This window comes from Nesoenas mayeri (assembly GCF_963082525.1).
Source record: "Nesoenas mayeri genome assembly, chromosome: 4".
NCBI lineage: Eukaryota > Metazoa > Chordata > Aves > Columbiformes > Columbidae > Nesoenas > Nesoenas mayeri.
Window position 1 is genome coordinate 50,609,614 of NC_137540.1, and position 26,486 is coordinate 50,636,099.

Here is a 26,486-nt window from a genome sequence, read left to right on the forward strand (position 1 = left end):
AGGACTTATTGTTCTCTTTGAAATCTGATTTACATGACTTTTCATACTCTCCCAGAAAATCATGGTAAATGGCTTTCAGAGATTTATACCTCTCATTCAGAAACTGGGATATAAATTCTTATATTAAGCATAGGAGTAAAGAAAAGCGACATCTGGACAGTGCTGCACACTTTTCTTCCTTACAACATCTCCTTATTGCACTTGAAATGCTGTAGGGTTCTTATTCAGCTACATAAAGGAAATACCTAATTTTAGTACAAACCCTGTATCTTCTCATTGCTGCACTCCAGTGATTTTTATCAGTCTGGTAAATAATTGGAGTAGTAATTTTCTATTTTCTTCAGGTCAAACCCTCTGTCAGGGTGGAGACCAGAGATGTGATTCCTGTCCTGATCCCTGTGGAACTTCTCTCTGTGAGATGAGAAACAGCCAGACAAACTGCAGTAAGTAGGTCACATGCTTCATACTGTCACAATTTTAGGGTCTTTTACAGTATAATGAGGATGCAGGGTAGGACACAGTAAGTAATTTACTTTAATTTACTATCTAATGCTCCTGTGTAATGATTGAGTATAGAAAATGGCAAGGTTGAAACATAAGTTTCATCATGACTCTTGATCATTTATGTGCTAAGAGATATTCATAACATTCGACACGGAAATATTTTCCCTTCTGGTATGTTCTTAATGGGTGTTTACGGTTGCACTTTTTCTTAAAATTTAATTACATTCAGTGTTTACATAAAGTAAACAACATAGTGTAAGTGTAGTGTTGTGTAGTTTATTTTCAAAATACAAGAAAACACGGTACTGTGTTTAATAGTTTGGAGAACTTTTATGATGTGATAGTTTTGATATTCAAAGGCAAAATTATTTATTCTCTGACCAATATACATTGTAGAGGATCAGGGTCTTTAACACTGTGTATTTTCATTTCTGTGTCCTATACTATACTATTCCATGCAAGCCTCCTCTACACACTGTACACTTGCTTTTGAGTAGCTCTTGTTCGCTTGTGCAGTGCCACACTCAGAACAGATGCTCAAAAGAAGTATATTTGGTGAAGTTTTGAAATGGGGGCACAACTGGATCAAAATTATTCAGAATTAGTTAAAACTTTGCGATGTATTAATACAGTCACGTGAGTTCAGGTCACCTCGACACATGTACAGGCTTACCTTCACTTACATATGAGTGTGTAGACATATTCTACAACTGCTTTGTGGTGAGCAGTTATCTCTGCAAGGTATGGCTTGGTACTATATGGTAATTTGTTTGGATAATGTTATTCCATTTAGGCTGGATATGGGAAGATCAACTAGTCCAAACTCTGGAATCTCTCTAAAGTTGTGATTGTCACTCACAAGTGTTTGTTTGAGACAAGGACCGTTCCTTCTGGGGCCTTTTAGATGTTGCTAAAGTAAAGCTATCAGATACCTGGGCATATAGGCTCTACATGTGCTTCTACCAGTGCTTCTCCTAACTTTTCAAAAGGGACAATCATAAGTACCATGTTTAGCATTAGAAGGAAGTTACTTCACATTTTTGGTCAACTACTTCAAACTCCTGATCAAAGCAGTCCCAAATAAGTTATGTGGCCCGTGACCTTGTGTGGCTGAGTTTTTACTATCTCCAGGGACAGAGATTCCACAGTCCTTCTGGGAGACTTGTTGGAACAAGTGTTAGGCCACTCTCATGGTAAAAACTTTTTTTGCATATCTGTAACTGGAATTCTCTGTGTTACAACTTGTGCCTTCTGCCTTTCATCCTGTTCCTGTGCGCTTCTAAGAGTCTGGCTGTGTCTGCTTTACTGCTTTATAACTTCACATTAGGTAAGTGTTAACAGCAATAAGATCTGCCCTTAGCCTTCCCTTTTGATGGCTGAACAAACCCTGTTTTCCAAGCTTTTGCCTGTAGATCATGTGATCTGGTCCGCTAACCTGCTTGGTGGCCTTCCACTGACCCCATTCCAGTATATTGATTTCTCTTATGAATTGGAGAGCCAAAAAACAGGACACAATACTCTAGATATGCAAAAGTGCTGAATAAAGGGGAATGACAGGCAGTCATCAGAGACAGCCATCAGATTAATCATGCATGATTTTCTCCTGACAAATCCATGCTGGCTACTCCCAGCCACCCTTTTTTTGCTCTTCCCAAAGATGGATGTCATGTTTGCCTTTTTCCAGTCATCAGGTGCCAGGGTTGCTGTAACATTTTGAAGATAATATAAAGCAACCTTCCAATGACATTCCTCAGTGGAAACTGAGGGAGAAAAGGCATTGAGTACCTTGATCTTTTCCATGTCACACGTCACTAGTTCCTCTGCCCCAGTGAGCAGCAGATCCACTTTTTTCTTACCTTTCTTTTTGCTGCCAAGTGAAGGATGTTTAGTCCCAGATCTTTCTGCCTGCAGGAGAAGTGGCAGCTTTAGCAGCCTGTGCCTCTAAGAACAGGTGTTGCTTCTCAGTTTCTCCATTTGAAGATTCATCTCATTTATTTGAGCATTACTGACTTTGCCACAAAACTGTGGTTTACCTAGGAACAGGGTCTTCCATATTTCTATCTGCTGTTTCAAAGCTTCTTTACTTATAATGCCTTGAAAACTTATCAGATGTTACACGAAACCCTGTTTCATACGGCAATTTGTATGACAATCCCAAGCACAAATACAGGCTGGGCAGCTAATGGATTTAGAGCATCCCCGAGGAGAAGGACTTGAGGTTGTTGATTGAAGAGAAGCTCAACATGACATGGCAATGTGCCCTTGTAGCCCAGAAAGCCAGCTGTATCCTGGGCTGCATCAAAAGAAGTATGACCAACAGGTCAAGGCAGGTGATTCTTTCCGTCTATTCTGTTCTTGTGAGACCTCACATAGAGTGTTGCATCCAGCTTTGGGGCTCCCAGCATAAGGACATAGACCTGATGAAGCGAGTCCAGAAGAGGGTCATGAAGATGATCAGGGGGCTGGAGTACCTCTCCTGTAAAGACAGACTGAGAGAGTTGGGGTTGTTCAGCCAAGGAAACCTGGTAGCAGCCTTCCATTAACTAAAGGGAGCCTACAAGAAAGCTGGAGAGGACTTTTTGCAAGGGCATGTAGTGACAGGACAAGGGATGGAGCTTTGAGCAACCTGGTCTAGAGGAAGATGTCCCTTCCCATGGCAGGGGAATTGGAACTAGATGATCTTTAAGGTCTCTTCTAACCCAAACTATTCTATGACTCTATGGTTCTGTGTTTAAAACTAAAGCAACTTTACATTTACTCAGGTCAAAAAAGACAGTATTTTGTAATATTCATTTTTAAATACTTAAACTGCTTAGTAAAGAACACATAAAATGTATCCGATATATTGCGACAGAATCAACACTGGACTTAAAACCGATGGCTCTTTAGTCACCAGCTGTGCATAAGACAGGTCCTCTGTTTGGCTGGCAAACAAGGCACCAGCAGCAGCCTTACCCAACAAGTAGGAAAATATGTAAATTCCCACAGTAGCCTATGGTTCTTATGTACTCAGGGAGCAATTATCTTTTAAGCAAATTACCTTTCTTAAACAGTGACTACAGTCTTCCAAGAGTCTTCCAAGCAGTGTGACTGCAATTCAGTTGTCTCAAAATGAGAAAGACCTGAAAGTGTGCTTTCTTTCTTTGACTCATCTTCCTTGAGGATAAATCAGTATGAGACAGCAGTTTGTACTGAGGTCCAAAATCTTTTCCTGATCAAAGGACATTCTTGTATCCCATTTTATATATGGACAGCAATTTTGGAAAATATTTGAGTGGCTAGGACTACGTTACAAGATAGCGAAAAACACTTTTTGACATGTGATATTTGAGTTCTAAAACTATGTTCGTATTCCATATCATGAGAAACCCAAGAGCTTTTTAGTGGAGATGTTGCCTCATCATAATATGGGCAACAGTCTGTAATTCTCAGCAGGAGTAAATCATAATCTGAATTAGACTCCTGGATCATTTCTCTTTCTCCCCGTCTGGTCCAGTGAATATTTAATTGTTTATACACAATGGAACAGCAAGAGAATTTGGGGGAGATTTTTCTTTCCCAACATCTGGAAGTACTATTTTCTTTTTTCATGTTATTTTCACTGTTCATATTTTGACCAGGGTTATTTAATCTTTGGTAAGAGTTGAGAATTCCCAGGGAAAATTTGTTTTGACAAAGCAGTGTTTTCTGGCCCAAATAACTCTTTGGTTGGAAAATTCCAAAGCATAGGCCACATTTCACAGTATTGAATATGATGAATGTTCTCCATGTGCCATAATGTTTGATCAGTTTAGGCTCTGCATCACAATGCAGTTAAAATGTATTTAGGATAAGAGAACAAATATCTGCTCGCTCTGGAGAGTGTAAGGAAGACAGAGCCAAGCTATTTCAGTGATCAGTGACAGGACCAGAGGCAATGGGCACAAACCAAAACACAGCAGGTTCCCTCTGAACATAAGGAATCACTTATTTTACTGCAAGGGTGACTGATCTAGATAACTCTGTTATCTAGAGAAGTTGTGAAGTCTCCGTCCTTGGAGACAGTCAAAAGCCATCCGAGCATGGTTCTGTACAACTGGCTCTAGGTGGACCTGCTTGAGCAGATGAGCTCCAGAGGTCCCTTCTGACTTTAGCCATTCTGCGATTCTGTGAAATATCCCATTCACTTCTGTTACTATGTTTGGAACTAGTTTCTATATAGTATGTAGAGCATATTAATAGTAAATACATGAATATATGAAACCCAGGCATAATCTATGCAGTGTTTCCACTCATTAGGTTGTACTTACATACACTATGAATGAGGGAGTAGCAAGATCTCTTGAACTGTCGGACAGATATCAGAAGGAAAGATTAACATTGGGGTTACTTAAATTCAGTCAGATGTTCCCCTGGAGTGTATGTTCTGTTTGTTACTCTGCCTGTGGATCGTAGGGAATTAGGCACGAGAGTTATTATTTTCAAACCTACAATGACGCTTTTCCACATGTGACAGAAGGTTTCTAAACACAGTGTGAAAATTGCATCATCATATTGAAAACATGTGAAGAGCTATCCTACAAGGGCATTTCAGGGGACTAGATTTTCTTCTAGAATCCCCCTAAATCCCTATAAATGTGAGCCATAACAAAAGAGAGAATGATGTACGTGTATTTCTACCCTTTAATAATGTTGTTATGTTATACAAACCCTTAGAACATTGCTTGTACATTTGTGTTAATTTACTTGGGTTTCATCATTAAATACTGATGAACATGTAATATTCTGTACAAATTAAGAAAAGATGCTAGCTGGAGAAAAGGCAAAAGACAAAAGCAAACTGATCTGGGCATCTGGGGCTGAAGTGCGAGAGGACAAGGGAGAGTTCATCATGAAGAAAAGGAAATGGCAATAATGTGAGGAGTATTGTTGAAGTCTTTGAACCTAAATAGCCCATAGCTGGGACTAAGTGGTTTGAGACAACAGAAAGAGTTCAGTATTGGCAGCATGCAAGGATTTAGCAGGGAGGAAATGCTGTATATAAAATGAGCTTTGTTATCCTCAGATTAGAGGTAAATAATAAAAGAGGTTATAACAGGGAATGCCAGTCCAAGAAAGGCTGGCCAGTTCTGCTCATCAGCTGAATAACTGACTGTTAGATCTTTCAGCTTCCTCTCAAAGATCCAGCTATAGGGTCACACAGTTGCCACCCTGTGCTGGCAACCGGCACTAGCACCTTGCTGACAGAATGTTAATAATGTTAAGATACATTTCCTTCCAAAATAAACAAATAAAAGTGGTCTTTTGATAGCAAACTTTTGAATAGTACACTTTTTCATGGAAAATTTTCTCATATTGCAAAAGTAAATAAAAATAAATAATTTCACATTGGTCTGAATGTTAGATAAAAAATGAATTTCAAGTGAAATTCTGTCTGTTGTTTTCTGTTGAGATGGAAAATTGAAAGATAAATAGTTTTGGCTACCAATTTGTACAATTTTAATCCAAAATACTCCTAAATCCCCTAAAAGCTGGATTTTTTTGTATGTAGCTATAGTCTGCGGAATCAAAAGGACTTGTAGCTAGGATGTCACTCAGGAAGTTAATGCATATTGGTAAGGGAATATAAGTCTCTGAATGGGTTATTAGGCAGGCAGAGGTCAAACCCAGCTTTCTTTACTGGTATGAGTAGTCTCATATGGGGTCTTGAGCTCTGAAACTTAGAGTTTCTCAAGCCTGAGAGGAAATCCCCAGACTACTAAATTTGTTAAGTAATTTTGTAATTATTCCTTCTCTGTTTCATTTAGTCTCACACCATTTGTGTTCTTTTTTTGTTTTCTTTCTGTGAAAGGTCAGTGTGAACCAATTACTCTGGAACTCTGTATGAACTTGCCTTACAACTATACTTATTACCCAAACTACCTGGGCCACAGAACACAGAAGGAAGCCTCTGTCAGCTGGGAGTCTTCTCTTTTCCCAGCCTTGGTTCAGACCAACTGCTACAAATACCTCATGTTTTTTGCCTGTACAATCTTAGTACCTAAATGTGACCCCCATACAAATCAGCGGATCCCACCTTGCAGGTATTATATTGCACTTCATTTAATTCTTGACTGACAATGTCTGTTATGTTAGTCTTGCCAAGTTTTCTGTTTCCATTGAAAATGTCAGAAATTTTGCTTTGGAATTCCATAGCAAAAGGTAGAGAACAATATTCTGTAAGATCACTAAATGCAGTTCATTACATGTGTATGATTAGTATCTGAAGTATCCCAAACAAGGAGAGGGATAGCAGTTCAATCATTTTCAAAATGTATATATAGAATAGAATAGAATAGAATAGAATAGAATAGAATAGAATAGAATAGAATAGAATAGAATAGAATAGAATAGAACAGAACAGAATAGAATAGAATAGAATAGAATATTTTAGTTGGAACAGACCTACAATGATCGTCAAGTCCAACTGCCACTCCTCTCCACATTTATACTTGTGTCCAGCGTTACTCTGTCCTAGGTGCAGGATCCAGCATTTGAACTTGTTAAATTTCATCCCATTAATCGTAGCCTAATGCTCCAGTCTATCTGGATACCTGTGTAAGGTCTCTTGACCCTCAAGAGAGTCAACAGCACCTCCTATCTTGCTATCATCAGCAAACTTGCTAATGGAGTATTCAACTCCTGCATCCAGGCCATTGATAAATATATTGAACAGAACTGGCCCTAGAATTGAACCCTGAGGAACACCACTCATGACTAGTTGCCAGTCAGATGTATTCACAACAACCCTTCACAACAACCCTTCGAGCTCTGCCCTTCAGCCAGTTCTTCACCCAATGCATCATGAGCCAGTTCATCCCATGGTTGGACAACTTGTCCAGAAGGATGCTGTGAACTATGTATGAAGCATTTTCCATTTCTGTGGATTTATATTAGAATCGCACCACTATAGAGGGTATTCAAACATAGACTCAATTAACTAAATTTGGAACATTAGTATTTGTAATAGTTCCTTGCATTAGTATATCACTTTATCTATGCAAAGACTATCCAAATACTGTTAACAAAAACTGGGATTTTAATGCATGCTTGCCTTTCTAAATTAGAAGAGTGCCACATCATTCTGAATTGTAGACTAACTCAGGCTTTCTGCTTGTCAGATTAACTTTTCTACCATCCTCGTCAATTGACTGTACTTTTCAGAGTTATTCCTGTGTCTGTTCAAAAGAGACTATGTTCTGCAAATCCTATGGCTTTGGTAGCAGCAGTTCTTGCAGGTTAGCAGAGCTAATAAACCTGAGCAGCAGGCAGAGCTCTTTGAGCTACCAGCTGCTAGAGCCGTCTCATACTGTCTTTCTATCTCTTTTATTGGGCCTACCCTGACAGTATTGATCAATTAACATCTACTGTATTGGAAAAGTGCATTGAAAATTGCAATGCATGTCCTAAGATTTCCTACCATTTTATGTTGTTGAAAAATAGATAACATTTCCTTGTGCACTGATGTGCTTCTTAGTACAAGTTAACTAATAAAATTCAGATAACTTATTCTAATGTAGAGGGAAAAAAGTAAAACTGAGGCTGTTTGCTTTAGCAACTACATACATAGCTAACAGATTTTATGATGTATTCACAATACAGTTGAATAGTCTTCAAATTTAAGATATTAAACACATGAAGAGGAGCTTGTAGAAACACTAGAATAATTTAGTTTGAAGGGGACCTCTGGAAGTCATTTGGTCTAATTTCCTGCTCAATGTAGGATAACATCACGTTTAGATCAAATTGAATATACAACATAAAATTTCGTATCCTAGGCTTCAGAGCTCTACTTTTATAACTGTTTTCAGGTTTCCCTCTTGTGTTAGGTCAAAAATAGAGACTTTATCAGGAAGGGATACCTTGGAGGGTATTAGATGTATTTTTTTTTAGTACTGGCACACTCATCTCTTCATTCTAGGTGATATAACTAAATTATTTTAATTCTACTCTCTCTGTATAAAACGTCTGTCCCTGCTTTGCAAGGTTTTTCATTGCCTTTGTGTTACTAGTATGACCGTCATGCTTTGCTTGTTAACTATAATGGTCTTAATGAAGTTTTGTTTAAGGAACACAGGTGAAGGGGTTTTTATTTTAAGAACTGAACTTGCTGTTATTGAGGCCATTCATTGATTTATCAAAAGTATTTTCAAATTTGAACAGTACTCTTCATCTCTCATAAGGCATTTGTAATATTAGTCCAGGTCTGGTGAAATAATCTTTGAAGCTAAATTTGTGCTGGGTTCCCACTGCAGACAAATGGAGTTTCATGGATGAAACACTTAAGGGCTAAGCTTAGAAATCCCTGTTTCCTAATAATTACAAACTATCTTTCCTGTAAACTGACTCTGCAAGGTGCTTAGCAACTTCTGGAGATTCTGGGTTCACAACTTTCTAGGAAGTCTATCAATGCCCCTTATTTTGGGACCAGTAAATGCCTTCCTAGTCACATTAGCCTATAATGACATGGAGATTACACTATGTGTGCATTTAAGTAGTCACCAGCTGACTTTGGTGTTGTTCCAAAACTGTGACAGATGTGAATGAAGTATAATCCTGGTCAAATCTGATGCCCCTTATGTGTTGGCATTAATTTAGGCATCTCATTACTGTATTTGAATTGAGAGAGTAAAGAGATACTTCATATTTTAGTTAACTGCTAAATATGCTTCATGTACTTAAAAAGCTGTTAGATTGGATTCCATTGCAGAAAATTACAGATTTCTATGCTACTTTTTTTTTTTTTTCTTTTTTAGCCTTGTATTTCTTTCTCCTACAAAGGAGGAAATTTCTCTGCTTTGTGATGTGAACTCTTGCTAACTGTTAACTTTTTAGATTGATTCAGAGACAGTACCACAGATGAGATTTGATAGAGAAGTAAATAAAGAAGTCTGTTACCAAGGTATTCTGGCACCCCAGCTGTGAGACCCTGTATGGGAATGTGGGAAGGATTTAAAAAAAAAAAAAGTACCAGTGGTTCTTCCATTTTTCCTAATATTATTGCAATAGGCTTCCATATGTGCTTTGATGAGCACTAGTTTGAATTTTAATTCTTTCCCTACAGACTGACAACTAAATGGCTTGCAATAGCTTTTGGAAAGTGTCAGCTTTGACCAAAGATTTGAGTCTGCAGAGAATGCAGGACAGATATGGGTTAGATGGTCTCAGCCAACAAAATCAAATTTTTAAAATGTATTAATCATGTTATTGTTGTTAGTTTTGGGGGTTTGTCATTGATAAATACAAATTCTGGCATTTGGAAAGCTGAGGTTAGACAGTGGTGTGAGTCAAACTTTTTGATATTGAGAAGGCTCTAAAAGGAAAGTGTCTGTAACTGTAGCATGGTTAACCAATGTCAATTCAATCATCCATTCCTTCCAGCTGCTCAACTCAGTGGTGAATCCTTTGGTACAGAAAAATCATCGGTTCTTCTTCATGCAATCACCCAAAACAAAATTAAATTTGAGAAGATTAATAATCTGTTGTTTTCTCAGAAGAACATAAAATAATTGATCCTAAATGGATCTCTTTGCTTGGTTTTGATCACTGCATTTCTTGAAGCTTATTGCAGGAAAAAAAAATGGTCCCTTGGTCAGAAGACAAAGGAAAAGGAGTGGAATAAAATGCCTTCCATGAAAGGAGTGTCTGTTCCTAGAAGAAAAATCTGGAAAAATCAATCAAATTAAATAAAACACAAGCTAAAAGTGACATGAAGGAAACTGAAAAAAAAGTAGAAATGTGTAGGATCCTCCTGTTGAATATTTTTCACCCTATAAGAACAAAGGAGAATATTCTTTGAAATGGTAGGAGAAAGTCCAAATGATCATAGGTTTAGAAAACATGATCTAAAAGGTGGAATTAAATGAGTTGCTGAGTCAAGAAACAAGAATTGGGGCCCATCAAAGCCTTCAAATAGATAGAAGTGAGCTGATGTGAGAAAATAAATAAATTATTCACCATGTTCACTGAAGTTCAACCTAGGAAGTGATAGATTTAGATGTCTGTGTATGAGAATGAGTGATAAGAAAATATACAAAATCTTACCAATTGAAGAGTTTTTAAGAACAGTGTAGACAAATAGCTGTTAAGCATGATACATGTTTCTGTTTGGAGGAAGAGATGAGAAGGATGTTGAGGTTCCTAATCCCCTACTGCCTAGTTAATATTAAAAAAAAAATAAAAAAGGCACTTGGAACAAACAGGGATTCAAAATACCACAGAGTCAAGACAAGGCTATTCGTATGAACAGCACATCTATGATTCTAGGCAAAACTAGTTGCTAAATATTTAATATCATGCTTAAAATAATAGGGACTTTTCTATTATGCATTTTCTCTTTATACTTTTGAAGCATTTTACATTGGATAATTTGAGAGACAAGATGTTAATCTAGATGGACAAAAATATTTTTTTATGATGAGTCCTGTCTTTTTATGGTAAAAAACCGAACCAAACCAAACCAGCAGGAGGACTCTATTGGTGCCTTTTTTCCACGTGCAATACAAGCTTTGATTTCCCCCAAACTTTTAATTTTATTTAATTCCCTGTGGAGTTCTCTGCTCTTTTGTTTGCAGGTTTAAATATTTTGTCCTTCTGAAACCACATGGTTTCTGAGGTAGCCTAATGAGAAGAAGTAGCATTTAATTGGTACAAAATTGTGTTTGGCTTTTGGTCCTGAAGGAGGGCAATTGGTGCTTCTTCAGAAAGCTTCTCTGCTATCCCTTACAGAGGAGAGAATATTTCTAAGTAGTTATATTTGGCTATTATGTTATCCCTCAGGTAGTAGTCTGCATACAGTAACTTAAAATGTTTCAACAGTAACAACATATATTTTGATATATATATTTCATGTAAAGAAATCTGATTAACGGATTTTTTCTTGATTTTTGTCTCTAACTTTGCCTAGAATTAATAACTTCCAGTAACTGGGGATTTCTAAGACTTTCACTACATTTACCCTGTGCCATTCTACTTTGTCTCCTCAGGACATTATGTGTGCAGTCTAAGGAACGCTGTGAGTCTGTGCTTGGGATTGTAGGTCTGCAGTGGCCAGAAGATACTGATTGCTCTCAGTTTCCAGATGAGAAATCAGACAACCAAACTTGTCTAACACCAGATGAAGATGTAGAAGGTAACTCCTATAAATACATAGAACAGGAAATGAAAGATTTGATTAGGTTCCCAAAGTCACTAATTTTTTTTTTTTCCATACCTCTTCTTTAAATTATAATATTAAAACTGTGGAAATTATTCCAAACTTGGTTTCAGGGAATTTGGATACCTACAGTTTTCAGATAAGAGAGGAAGTATCAATTTCCCCAAATCTTTGAAAGTCAGTAGTTGAGATTTGTTGCTAACACCACACCTATGGCTTGATTGTGTTTCTTCTACACTTTTTCACCTATTTAGGTGATATAATACTGCTTTCCAACCAGGAGGCAGTCTTAAAGAAGCTGAGCCTTACGATAGCTCTGAGAAAAATATTGTAATGTTAGTGTCTTTACCAGCTATTGTTTGCTCTTGGTTTTTGTTTGGGGAAAGTTTTGTAGAGAGTTGTACCAAACCACCTTCAGTAGCAACTGACAAATTTCAGTTCTTGAGTTCAGCCATAATTCATCATTGTGGCTGTGAACGTAGAACAAAAGAATAAAATTGCCTTGAATGCTTCTAGATATTTTTTGTGTGTATGCAGAGAGAAGCTGTGCAGCTTTTCCTTCTGCAGGGGTCCTCAGATGTGAGATCTGTGGGAATTTTGACATGCCTTTTCTTTTTCTTGCGAAAACACCAGTAAAGTAGCTGGGAGAATACTGAGATGGTGTTTGCTACAGGGCCTGCAATATGCTGGTCATGTTCTGTTCTCACTCTTCTCCTACTCACCTACATGTTGATAACGGAATTTCCATAACCTTGATCTTACTCAGAGAAAGCAATGGGCAAAAGCTAGTTAGTCTATAGTTCTTTTAGTGAAGATGTATTGCTGAGAATATGGTGAAGGAATCATGAAGAACCAGTGAGGCATATATAGCCATTAGCACTATTTCTTCAAGTATAGTCCGTGGGCACATATATCACTGTGAGGATTTTATAAAGTTGTGTAATACCATAGTAATTAAATCCTCTGTCATGGGTCACTTGAGAGACAAGGAGATAATTTCCCTCTATGGCAGTGCGCTGATGGAATCCATTATTACACAGCAATGTGTAAGAAAAGAAAACAAAGATTTTGGCACAACAAGGTGTGTTAAAGAAAAAAACAACATGATTTAATTTCCTCAGATATCAAATGTCTTTTAACATTTTAACCTATGTTATTAGATCATTTGGCTTTGGAATGTAATATAGAATGGTTATATTTTAAATATACTACTGCATACAGGACTAGTGTGTTCCATTTTTAGGGATAAATTCTTCCTGTTCACTTATAAAAACTATAATTAAAAAAAATTTCTCACTTTAGTTAGATGGACTCTGCCTAGTAAGCTGATTTACTGCTTATTGATAATTTTAGCACGGAAATAGATATTCCTGGAAAATCAATGTAAAAGGAGAGGAGTTTAGTATTCTTTTAGAGACAGTGTAAGTAATTAAGAGTTCTAATCAGAGTTGTTTTGAGTTTACCTGCTGTTAGAATTTTATGTTGACTAAATGCCAGATTCCTACCAACTACCAGTGTTGGTTAGAGCGTCTTCCATGGGAAGTTTAAAATCTTACATAAATATTTCAGGGAAAAAACACCACAAAACACATCTAACAAGAGAAATTAAGCTTATGAGATTATTTAAAATGTATATGATTACAAAATATAGGTGATTTTCCAACTTAAGATATACTTGAAATAGTTATTACAATGTGCTGAATTGCTTAACTTCTAGTCAATACTGAATCCAAGAATACTGCTGACCAAGACAGCATCCATATTAAACTTAGTTATTTTCATAATGAGTTGTTCTTAAATATTGGCAGTATAGTTCATATACCTTTTATCATTAGAATGTTATTTTCTAAAGCTCCTGAGCTCATTAATGGTAGTTTTGGTGTAGCTGTTTATTGAATCCTAAAATTTACCTAAGGACCTCCATAGTACCAAATATCTGAGAGATTTTGGAGGAAGGAAAAAGGCAACATGCGATGGAGGTTGTACATAAAAATCAGTGACATGTACAGTGTGAAAAAACTGATGGGTTTTCCAAAAGCATGTAAATAAAGCATTCTCAAAATGCTGCTCTGTAAGATGAGGCAGAAGTAATATAAGAGTTAATTAATGGATATTTATAGGTGGATTTGTTAGTTCAACTAGCCACACAATTGCCTTTTTTTTTAATCCTGAGGATTTCTTATACTTAATTCAATAAATAAAATGATCTGTTTCTGCTTCACACACCAGTACAATAGTCAGAAAAGTAGCTAGAAAATGCTAGACATTGTCAGCCAGTTATTTGGCAAAGCTTTGAAATCTGACAGGGTATCATGTGAGAGAGAGCTCTGGAAAATACTGTTCCACCTCATTCACAGGGCAATTGTGAAGAGTCTTGCCTGCCACATAGTTCAGTTTAGTATCACACAAGGTTTCTGTTCTTGTCATTTACCCTTCTGAAACAGTCACAGTGATAAAGAAGTAAGTGCCCATGTGATTAAGCTTGCAGCTTATGGAATGTTGTTTCTGCCTGTTCCTTGTCACCAACAGAATGCTCACCCAGTCACTTCAAGTGCCGTTCTGGGAGGTGTGTCCTGGCATCCAGAAGATGTGATGGTCAAGCTGACTGTGAGGATGATAGTGATGAGGACAGCTGCGGTAAATAAATTTGATGAGTTGAGTCTTTGGAATGGAGAGTAGTTGAAGCATTAGAAAATGAGTTGTGTTTTTCCTTCAGTTATTTGAACCGCAGCATGACAGTTCAGAAAATAAGCCCTTTTTCTGTAAGAAGAATATGTCTAAAAGTGGTGGGGTTTTTTTTTTTTGTTTGTTTTTTTGGTTTTTTTGGTTTTTTTTAAGACTAGTGGCAGTAAAAATACTTTGGCAAGGATCTTTCTTGATTAATGCCAACACAATTTATGATACTAGATCATGTATATTCTTTTAACTGTATTCCAGTATGTTTGAATGTTCCTTTAGTAATCAAGATAAAAAAATGCTGCAGATTTAATTATTTTGATACTGTTGGAGGTTCTACTGAGATAAAGCATGACTTCATGGCAGTTTAAATCTTGAATTCATAAATATAGTTTTAAATATATACATGGTTATGTTCTCATTATAAAGTATTGACAAAAGATCTGTGTTACTGAAGAGGATTCTGTACTGCAAGGTCAAGAATTACATATTTATTCAGATTGGTAAACCTGAAGCCATAGGTACAACGATAAAGTGGTAAACACAACGTTTATTCTCCAGTATACTTCTGAGTACGCTAATGGTAGAGATGCTCTTGACTTTTAACTTTAAGGGATGCATTGAACTTGAGAATAACCAACAAATCTGTGGGTCACTACTTATCCTTATACATGCTGGCAGGAGAATTTTGAGAAGGAGAAAGGAGTTATACTATTTTTTATGTGACTAAGGTGTAGTGTCCACAGAGTTCTGAATGCTGACCTGGCATCCCTAGGGGCAAAGAGAGTAATTATAAATCACTAAGGATTTAGAGAAGAGGTGTGAATATGAGTAAAGGATCGGAAAACATTCTAGGATAATAGGGCTAAGGTGCACAACCTGTTTTTTTTTTTTTTAACAGAGAGTAGTTTAAGATGAAAGCACAGTTGAAGTGAGCAACAAAACTGTGGCAATGGTGAAAGATTTTCTGCTCAGCTGCACAAAAATAAAATAAGATCCAACACCTGAAAGCTGAAGCAAGGCTAAAGAATTCAAGCTTGACAGCTCTATAAAATACTTCTTTTTTAAGATCAGGTTATTTTAATGACTGGAATAAGCACGGAGTTATTTATCGCTAAGGCACAATGTATTCTCAGTTTCTGGGAGTTTTCAAATCACATTTGTATTATCTCTCCTCTTTCTGCCCCTTCCACTCTCCCTGCAAAAGGAAGCAAAAAAGAAAAAAAAAAGTATGACTATACGCTCACTGAAACAGGATTTAATGCTAAATAATTTTGTAGTTTGGATTACAAAGGAAAAGAAGAACTGATGATCACAGTGAGTCTTTCAGAGTCTGTGATCTCTTTATCTTTGAATTGATTGTCTCAATTGTCCTTCCTGCCAAATATTCTTTGTTGCCATCTGTTCTTAACTCCTTACAACACTAATTGCTAGGCATCTTCTAGGATAATTTTATTCTCCTGGATATTAACATATGAAATATTGCTCTAATATGCAGCATTCATTTCTCTGTCTCTATAGTCTAGACAGAATGTCACTAGCAATCAGCAGAATTCTTATCAGTTTCTATAAATACAGAAGACTGTATCTGCTAGGAAATTACCACTGTCAGGGTGACATTGCATTGACCAGGGGTAATGCTGTTATTGAAGAACAGAAAGTCCTTGTTGAGCTCCAGAAGAAACTGTCTCTGGCTCATTCATATTCCATGTGTGCAGGACAAAATCAAAACTTGGTGATTTTTCCATGTGTAAATAGCTAGCTCACATTTTTTTAGATTTATCATTTGAAATTGGTTTTATACCATTAAATAACAGTCAGCCTTTAAATTGAAAACCTTGTATTTGAAGCATCCTAAATGATTAGGCCTGGGCCAACTTCACAGTACAGGAAGGAGTCTGGAAAAGACTAGCTGCAGCTTTTGTATGCTCAGGCTACTCTGGCCAAAAGTGTAAAGTACAATAGTCCAAAAGGACAAAGGTTTATTCTGCCCACACAGAGCAGAGCTGTATTCAGCACCCGCTGGCTCCTCCTGTTAGGAATCACTGTCATACCTTCAAGTGATCTTTGTGAGAGGAAATCTCACCCATGTAATTGCAGCAAAATCCTAAGACTTCACTGCCATTTAGACTAGGTTTTGGGGAGAAAATTTGACTCAGATTTCTGAATGTGAGATCTCTGAGTGTATTTCAGTGAAGTGTCGGGAAGGTAATTTCTGAAAATTATTATGATTGACATCAAAAGAGTTTGTTGTATTAAATACATGTGATTGTAATTGATCGTATTAATTTACTGGCTGCTGAACAATGCCTCTGGCAAAGAGCAGAAGAAGGTCTTAGAAGAGTACTAAAGAAATTGAGGACGTAGCACTCAAAACCAGTATTTTCCTTCACTGTTTACTGCCATCTGTGTTCTGACTGTAGTATTTTAGTTGAGAGAAAAGTGTGGTGGTCTTAATTGGTTAATAGTAATTGCATAAGGAGTAAACTTGTGAGTACCAAATGGTAACTTGATTCATATTTTGAAGAAGAATGAAGGTAAGATCATATGTGAAACCCTGTGTCTTGGCAAAACATACATTTGAGATGAGGGTAGTGTAAATATGGATAAGTTTTCCTACCTTCATTTTCATGTCTATTTCATTGTCATTAAATTAAAAATGTACGTCACAAAAATATTTAGAGAAGAAATATAAATGCACAAAATGGCAGCTGGCTTCTACCAACAAAACAGTACATTTCAACACTGAATTCAGTAAGCAGTGAATTTTTCCTAGGGAATTGTCTCTATATTTATCTGTGCTGTACTCAATGTTACACAAGAGGAAAATGTTACATAAAGGGAAAAGCAAATGTGTTTAATTAATTGTAAACACTCTGCTAAAAATTGCAACGTTCATAAATTAATTTTTTTTAAGCTTTTACATTTTATTTTCATATCAAGTTCCTAACATGACTGACGTTCTTTGTTCTTTATTAGAGTAAAGGTTTTGTCTGGTTTCAATTAACTTTTCGTTAATAATTATCACAAATATTGTCAAGAAGATGACCTGTAAACTGGTGGTAACCAAGAAAGTTCTTTGATCATGTGGAATGTTTCACAGGTTCAAGGCTATTTATTTCTCTATGCTCTAGTGTTTTTTTACATGGCTTTTTGAATCTAAACAAAATCAACCACTTCACACATCCAGTTACAATTAAAACGTGAGTAGATTTTTCCAGTAATTATATGAGCTAATAGTGATTCTCTGGTTCATGTTTGTAAAATACCCACTTCCAAAATAACCCTTCTTGGAAGCAACATGTCTGCTTAGTAACTTGCTGCAGATAGGCTGCTGTAGTTGTAGGTACAGGCAAACTGAGATACTGCTTCAAATGCAGTTTGGGAGCTTATAGGTCAACTATGTGGGTATGGGGACATCAGGGCTGTCATCTGAATTTGAGCTTGGATTAAAATGAAAACTAGTGTTATCATCTATAGAACAGGCCAAACAAGGTAATCAAACCATCTGTTTAGTCAGGAGAACACACTGGTTTTATGGCTTCCTATAAAACCAGAGTATCACATGTATAGAACATTAGTGTGTCAGAGTATTTAAACTGGTATCACAGTGAAGTGCTTTATTAGTTAAATAAAACAAGAGAAAACACTTTTCTAAAATGTTCCTTGAGCCATTCTTAATTTCCTCTAGCTGACTAACAGAGATTTAACTGTCAAAGCACTTTGACACAGTTTTATAAGTATTCCTCTTGAAATCAGAGAGACTGATTAGCATGACTTTGAAGAGGCAACAATAAAGTATATTCCCTGCATAAAAATGAACCTTCTTGAAGATTTGCAAAGCCGTTGGGTCTTTCTAATATTTTAAAATGGATTTGTTCTCAGATTATGGAACCAGGAAAACTGTTTGTGGTCCATGCTTAACAGCATCTCTTTAAACTTTCATTGTGATCTGCATTATATTCTGTATAGGCACTGCCAGAAAAAAAATTACATATTTCTCATTATTATTCGAAAAACACTGAAGTATTATATATTTTTTTCCCATTATCAAGTATGTACTTATTTCTGTTTCTTCATTACTAACTATTCTTGGTACCTTTAAAAATTTATATCTCAAGTGAAAATATTTTGGGTGTTTCAGGATTATTAAGAAAGAAAAAGAAAGTTGATATTGCATGCAAATGTTTCAAAACTCTGTTTCTCTGCCTCCAGGCTGCAGAGAAAGGGGTCTTTGGGAGTGTCCTTTGAAGAAGTTGTGCATCAAACACACTATGATCTGTGATGGTTTCCCAGACTGCCCTGATATGATGGATGAAAAGAACTGCTGTAAGAACTTATACAGTTTGTTTGTCCCATAAAGTGCTGGTCACATTTTGGGGATCTTGGGGTGCAAAATAAAGGAAAGCAAAAGGTTTTCTACAGATAGAAAGGCTTAGTGATTCTTTCACTTTCCATTTCACTTTTGCTATGGCACTGATTTCTCTCTTTCACAGAATCAGAGAATGTCAGGGATTGGAAGGGACCTCGAAAGATCATCTAGTCCAATCCCCCTGCCAGAGCAGGAACACCCAGATGAGGTTACACAGGAAGGTGTCCAGGCAGGTCTTGAATGTCTCCAGAGTAGGAGACTCCACAACCTCCCTGGGCAGCCTGTTCCAGTACTCTGTTACGCTCACTGAGAAGAAGTTTCTTCTCATGTTTAAGTGGAACCTCTTGTGTTCCAGTTTGAACTCATTACCCCTTGTCCTATCATTGGTTGTCATTGAGAAGAGCCTGACTCCATCCTCGTGACACTCACCCTTTATATATTTGTAAACATTAATGAGGTAATCTCTGTTCCTTGTAGCTTCTTGCTTCTTTTTCCTAGATTTTGTCAACTTTATTCCATATAGATATAGCTGCTCACTGCTCCTTTTTCTTGATTTCCACTTGTTTTTCTTCTAATCTCTTCTTCAGTAAACTTATGTCTGCTTGCTTTATTTGCTTCATCTTCTGCTTGCATTTCTGAGATTCTGTCTCCCCACTTGGCTCCACAGGCTTCTTCTACAGTCCAAACCATGATAAGTATCAGAGATACAAATTTTGTACGGCACACTGACAGTGTGGGCACACTGTCCATGTGGATGGTGTAAGTAAGCCGGGTCAAAGTGCTGACACTGTATAACAGGCCACCTGGTCATCTGCAGGGGTGAGCTGCCCTGTGTTCTGGTTCCACTGCACAGCTGACTGGTGGGATGGGAAGGGGTGGAAGACCTGTGAACAGCAGCTGCTTTGAAGGCTCCCACTCTGCATGCGAAGCTGGGAGTGGGTGCTGTGAGATGTTAGCTTCACTTCCATGAATATATTAGTGGTACTCTGAATTCTCTTCTTTCGAGAAAACCTGTTGTTTGGGCATGTCCCCAAGACAAGAAACTAGAAAGACCTACTGGGTGACACTCAGCCTGAATGAGAAAGAAGAGTTGTGTGGTAAACTTGGTTGGAAGGTGAAATTTTAGCTCTCTTGGCAATTCCAGTATTTCAGCATTTTTTGCAGGGACTGTAGGATATAATTTTACAATTCTAAAAAAGTTGCTCCTGAGTCTCTGGAGTTCTGTTGGCAGAAACAGGATAGTAGGAACATTTTATGTGCTATGTGGAGTGTATGAATATATTTGCCACAATGATGGGCAACCTGCATTTATCACTAGATCTGTTTCTTTATGGGAAGAGGCAGCTCACGGAATGTTTCTTAACCTGCTTTTCATTGTTAAGGTAATACAATTTAACTTCCAAGCAGTCTGTGTACTGTAATTGAAAAATCAGGAAGGTGATATTAAAGTGATTTGCTCGTGATTACATATTAGGATAATGGCAGAGAAAAGATTCTCTGAGGGCTTAGGTTGAGCCTGTCTATGGTTGTCAGACTATATTTCTTCTCTGCTTTTGTGTTGTGGGTTAAATATTACAAAATGGCAGCAAATTTTCCCCAGCTGAGAGCTTCCAGCTTTTGAAATACACTTTCTCTGGAAGGCGGAGTTAGAGAGCTCTTTCTAGTTTTGCATGTTTTTTTTCCAGAGCCAGAAAGATCATTTATGTCACAGTAGGCAGCACTGCCTGCTCTATCTGTATGGTTTTCATGATGGAGTACGTCTTTTGCACTGGTGTTGCAAATAATTACTTTGTTTGTATGACAGTATAGATGCTATATAACAGCCAGCCATAGGTACAAATGAAGGCAGATTCCTTCCATGTGTTCTGTGCCTCTTTGCCCTCCCCCAGCTCTCACAATTTGCTAATGATGGGGTTTATAGAAGCTAGAAGAGAAGCGTGTTAGTGAGGAGAGAACTGTGGTGGTATGCACCTGCCTTTTGGGAGGGAGTTTGTTACAGTTGGGGCAAAGCTAAAAATCACTTGCAAATGGAAGCTCTTGTGGTTCCTGCACTGGACAGAGATTCAGAAAATCACTATCTGATACTGCCAACTGGCAAGCAACTATGAACTGAAGCATGTCTAGCTGTACATCAGTTCCCCATCTCTAAAGCAGAGACAAAAATAATTTCATGATTTTAAATAGCAAAGGCAGATCCAAAAGTGAATACAGAATTGTTGTGGATGAAAGGAAACACATATGCATCACAGTAAAATATTATTTTAAAGAACGTGAAGAAATAAACAGATTTGCAGCAGTCTCCTATACAGCATGGAAGACAATATTTTCACTGAAAAGTTGTGAGAAGCTTAGACAGGTTTCATATGAGAAGACCACAAATGATACTAAGTAATCACAAATCTCGGCATTTTCAGATACCCTTCCTTCCCAGTGAGTTGTGATGACCTCTGCAACTGTGTGGCAGCAACCACCTTCTGCCTCAGTGATACCCATCCTGAATTTTGTTGCAAATCTGTCTCACTTCCTTGCTCCATAAATCTGATTTGTGCATACTTTCACCCTCCTTCTCATTTTTTCAGTCTCAATGGGAACTTCACACTTACCATTGCTTTTTCAGAGTGAAACATGTTTTGTCTTTGCAGCACTTTGTGAAGAGAGTGAGGTTGAATGTGCCAACCATCAATGTGTGCCACGTGAGCTCTGGTGCGATGGGCAAGGAGACTGCGGTGACAGCTCAGATGAATGGGACTGTGGTAAGTTTCTGCCATGGTGCACTCTGTCTGGAAGTGATATTTGAGTGATGGGAGTAATTACTGGTGACTTGATTGAGAATACAATTGCAGTGGTGGAGGAATGCTTTATTACCAAAGGAAGACTGGGATGAGATTGGGAAAGCAGGCAAGAAAGTGGGCAAAAGAAAAAGGAAAGGCTCGGTGTGAAGTGTCCCAGGGCAAAGATGTAAGAAAAGTGACATGGCAGGGAACTACTAAAATGTGTTAATGGTCTGTCAAATCTGGAAAGAGCTGTGGATAGAAGAGAGAGTAGGAAGAACTTCAGATGTAGAATTTGTCTGGGCAAAACTTCTAAGCCCTGGTTCTGAACTTGTGAAAATCAGTGTGAAATTCCCACTGACTGCACTGGTGCAGGTTCAGAGCTTATGGGAAGAAGAGAGTCCTACTAGGTCTCCTTTGCACTGGCTAAAGACCTGCAGAATGATGTAACCTGCTATTGCTATCTAGATTTGGATTAGGCCTCATGTTTTTGTGTGTTGTTAAAGTAGAACTCTCCAAGTATTATTCTTTAAATAAAAATGAAGGTGAATTTCAAAAAACTTGCACTGAAAAGAAGCAGGTTGGAAAGTGGTAGCATGTCCTCTGAGATTTCACTGAGTTAACGTGTATTTTTGTACATGACAGTAGTTTATATTATTAAGTATTGAGATGCTTCATATGTAGTTTTGAATACAGAAAAAAAAGTGTACTGTGGCTTATAGAAGAAGCAAATATTTTGTATTCATATTGAATTCAATTGTATAAATTGTATTAATTGTATAAATTGTATAAATTTTAAGACATTTAACATTTTATGAACATTAATAAACAACAGCATTTAATAAAACCTATGCAACAGAGAAGAACTGTTGCAGAAATGCATATTCGGAAAGGAGTAATCTAGGATTATTACATACTTTTCTCATGAGGAGAGAAGCGAAAGCACCCTCAACATATAGGAAAAATGCATAATGACTGGCTATGTTAAGATTAGTACTGTCAAAGCAAAAGTCAGAGAAACAGTTTAACTAAAACCAGTATGTATTTGGAGAAGAAAAGTAAACACTCAGGCTCCTTAAAGGCTCCTAGGAAAGGAAAGATGCAAATTTCCATTTTGGGCCATTTTGAGAAGCTTTTTGTGTGTGATAAAAGCAGAACACATGCTTTTATAGATGGATTAAGAGAGACACAGTGGTCATGATCTTTCTTGTAAACAATTTTTTTCTCTCTCTAATTACACCCACATATTGTTATGACAGGAACAGTGCATATTGCTGAGAGTCCAATGACGATATCACTCTTACGTTAAGCAGCATTAATCCCAACAAATTACTTTAGTGGTTTCAATTAGACTATTTGTGGGGTAAAACATCATTTAACAAGATTAAGGCTATCGGAAACCCATGTGAACCCCTACTGGTCAGTCAAGAGTATTCTAGTTTATTCTAATCCTCAAGATGCCTTTGTTGTTTAGTGTCTCATGCTGTTCAATGTTAACAGGGTTCTGACAGCCATGATTGCTTTGGTTTTAAATTAGATAGCTAATGAGCACATAAAATCAGCAAAAGTGCCAGTGTCTTGGAAACTCTTTTGAATGTAGTTGGATGTTTTCAGTATGCCATTTAGAAAACTAACCATGTAAAGTAATAGTGAAGTTGTTGTTCTTTATCTTTGCAGTTACCCTGTCTAAAACCAAGAATTCCTTGATGTTCCTGACTGTTCACAGGTCAGCTGCTGATAATCACGTCTGTGCTGATGATTGGCAAGAAAGTTTAAGCCAACTGGCCTGCAATCAGATGGGTTTAGGGTAAGGTCAGTAGTTTGTAGCATTGATAAACTTCTTAGGACAACTGGAGTGCTGGATTTAGATGTGAATGATCATTGATCACTGCAATGTTAGACCTAGTGTGGAAAGGATTCATAGATAATAGAGGTAATGAAATTTTGTGAGCTGTGTCAGGAACAAAAGCTCACTAAAATCTAGGCACTTTCACCACTTTATAAACATTACATGATTGTTATTAAGGGAGTATGTCGAAAAGATAGTGATGTCTTGCCAAGCATCAGTATTTGAACTTGCAGTTATTGCTGAGGCTCAGGATTGTTTGGCAATGTGATACTCCGAGTCTTCCTAAGGAATTAAAGCAGACTTGTCTTGGAAACACAGGAAAATTTCTTTGCATTCATTTGCATTCTGCAATAAGTATTGTGAACTAGGCAGTCAGATATATTTAACTTGGATATTTCTGAACAATTAGCCTCTATGTGTCTTTCATACACACACACTAAAGGAATAGCTGCTTTGTGGAATAGTTGATGCAAAATATAACTGCTCTTATATCCAAAGCTGTCTTCTGCTAGGAAAAGACAAGCCTGATAGTATAGAAGGATATCTTTTGTCAGTGTCTGATTCCCAAACAGGATTAAGAAGTGTCTTTTCTGCCTGTCTTTTACCACTACATATACAGTATGTATATGTGTCTTGTTCTTAGTTCCTTTCTCAAAAAACCCAAGGTGATAAAGACCCTGGGTTACAGTGTCTGCACTTACCCTAGTCTGTATTGCCTTGCACTGTAGGGATGCTTGATATCTGTTCTAGCAGATGCCCTGAATCCAAGACCACCTGTACTGAATGGAGTCCCTGCCATTCTTACACAACAGTTCTGTATTCCTCTAGCTAATTTAGTATATCTACATAACAATGATATTACCTTTGTGGTTTAACTTTATATAACACCCTAATAAGATTGAACTCCCTTGATACCTTGAAAAAATAGCTACTGCTTTTACAACTACACTGTCTAAGAATAAACTGATGGTCTTAACATTAATAATGTTTTCCTTCTTGATATCACAGTATCACAGTATCACAGTATGTTTGGGATTGGAAGGGACCTCAAAAGGTCATCTAGTCCAATCAGTCATATTTCAGTCTCATAGTCCTAACATAAAATTAGCTTAACTTTCCTATGATACTTGCTGCTAGGAAAATGAAAAAGTTAATAAATTATCACAAGACCTGTTGATTCCTTCCTTTTTTCAAATGAAATTAGCATGAATAGAAACTTACACCTTCCTGCTTCTTCACTGAGGCTTCCTAACAGATGTTATCAATCACATCACTTTCAAGAAACGTATGAGACCCAATAATCCTTAAATCTCACAAATCTTCTAGCAGGGGAAGATATTCTACAAATCAGTTTTTCTACAAATCCTTTTTTGTAGTGACAGGTGATTGTGTGAAGAGCAGTGGGAAATTCCAGTTCCAATGTGAAGCCTACAACTTCAGTCTGATTTAATACTTATTTCTAATTCTTCCTGGCAGCAATTCAGAAAACCAAAGTAGTGTTTGTCTTTCCTTTTCCTAATGCTTGATTTTTGTCAGTCACCTGAAGCTTGATATTCTTCACCATTCCCCAAGTTTTTGTGAAGTAGCACTGCCAAAACGACAATAAACTAACTTTTAAGATCTCTACGAAAAACAGATTATAAGCCATTCACTAGAACTAATTTCAAAAAGGAGTACTATGAGTTGATATAATTATTTAATTCTTCTCTTAACATTGCATAGGGGTTCAGTGAAAATGTCACAGAGGGTAACATTTTCTGTATGGTGAAGTGGAAAACCAAATTATAAACTGGAGTTTTCATGCAACTGTGTAATCTGATCTAAAGTCATAAACTTCATCTGTTAGCCATTATGTCCTGTATACACCATTTATTTGACTTACAATGACAAGAAAGTCTGAATGTGAGGTTGATAACATTAGTGTATTTAATAAGCTATCTTCAGTCACCAGTAAGGGTACAGGTAAATTAGACTGTATATTGCATAGAGCTCAAATAACAATTAAAAGAATACTTTTATTCTTTAAAACAAACAAACAAAAACCCAAACCAAAATGAAAACAAAAAGCAGCCAACAACAGCCAACAACAAAACAATAAAAACCCAACCCAACTTTTTTTAAGCAGTGCTTTTCTTCAGCTATTCCCAATGGGAAATACTTCATTTTACTCCTTCAGAAAATTAAAGTTGCAAATATAGAAATTCTGTGCACAGTATAACACACTGCAGAACCCCCCGGTTTTGTGGCTATGCAGATTTCTTTAATAATGACTTATCATGATACTTGATTTTGATTTAATAGTTCTCTTGTTTATTCTTAGAGAAAAATGGTGCACATGAGATATCAAAGTTGAGGCTTCTTAATACCTTAGACTCAGAATTACAATGAATGGCAGCATATGGTATTTTTATTTTCTGTAAAGCTCTGCAAACTATTTTTCTTACTATGTCTGGTGCTTTCCCAAATGACAATTCCCAATTGCTATATAATATGGTAATGTTTAAAATATAAAAGCAATGTCTTTCTAACAGCTTGTAGATATTTTCAATTATTTGGTCTAAATTATTCTGAAAAAAAATGAAAATAATTCAATGACAGTGATTGAATTTAGGTTAATTTAGCTGATAGGGGTAACACATTTTACAGAATATCAGTCTGTCTATTTGGGAGGTATAAGCATTGTTTCTGAAGCAACATTAAAGGTAATTCTGTTCTGCCTGTTGCACAAAATTCAAGTGATTTTCCTGGCTGTTGGCCAATTCTAATTCCACAGATGATCTGTTTCTCTAGTTTTTCACAGCACAAGCCAGGCAACATTGTGTGATGCATGGTGCAACAGCACAGAAGACTGTGCAAGTTCCAAGCGTTGTCTGAAAGACTTTGCACTAGTGATGGCTATTGCTTGTTATGTAATGTGTGTTCTTAGCAGTTCTTGTGTTTCCCTGTTCATCTCAGGACAAATAGTTTTGTTCAGGGGCCTTTGACTGTGTTCCGGATTTAGATAGAGTAAAGCATGTCGCTGGCAATTAGGTTTCCTCCTAACACAGGTAGAGAACAGAGTAGGAATCACCACCTGTGTCTCATCAGGGATTAACTACATCCTAGTGTGTGCTGCAGAGCCTGTGCTGCTGATGGATGGGC

General features: G+C 37.1%; 1 protein-coding gene across 1 annotated transcript in view; it reads left to right on the forward strand.

Annotated features, from left to right (window-relative positions):
* Positions 1 to 26,486, forward strand: part of CORIN (corin, serine peptidase) — a gene marked incomplete at both ends in the record, with an annotated part of 135,988 nt that overhangs the window by 91,491 nt on the left and 18,011 nt on the right. Inside the window, 7 exons of the mRNA XM_080343669.1 lie at positions 345 to 443; positions 6,335 to 6,566; positions 11,508 to 11,653; positions 14,207 to 14,314; positions 18,569 to 18,682; positions 21,368 to 21,478; positions 23,174 to 23,303. Of these exons, the coding sequence (XP_080199795.1) occupies positions 345 to 443; positions 6,335 to 6,566; positions 11,508 to 11,653; positions 14,207 to 14,314; positions 18,569 to 18,682; positions 21,368 to 21,478; positions 23,174 to 23,303 (940 nt within the window). The remainder of the gene's footprint in view (positions 1 to 344; positions 444 to 6,334; positions 6,567 to 11,507; positions 11,654 to 14,206; positions 14,315 to 18,568; positions 18,683 to 21,367; positions 21,479 to 23,173; positions 23,304 to 26,486) is intronic.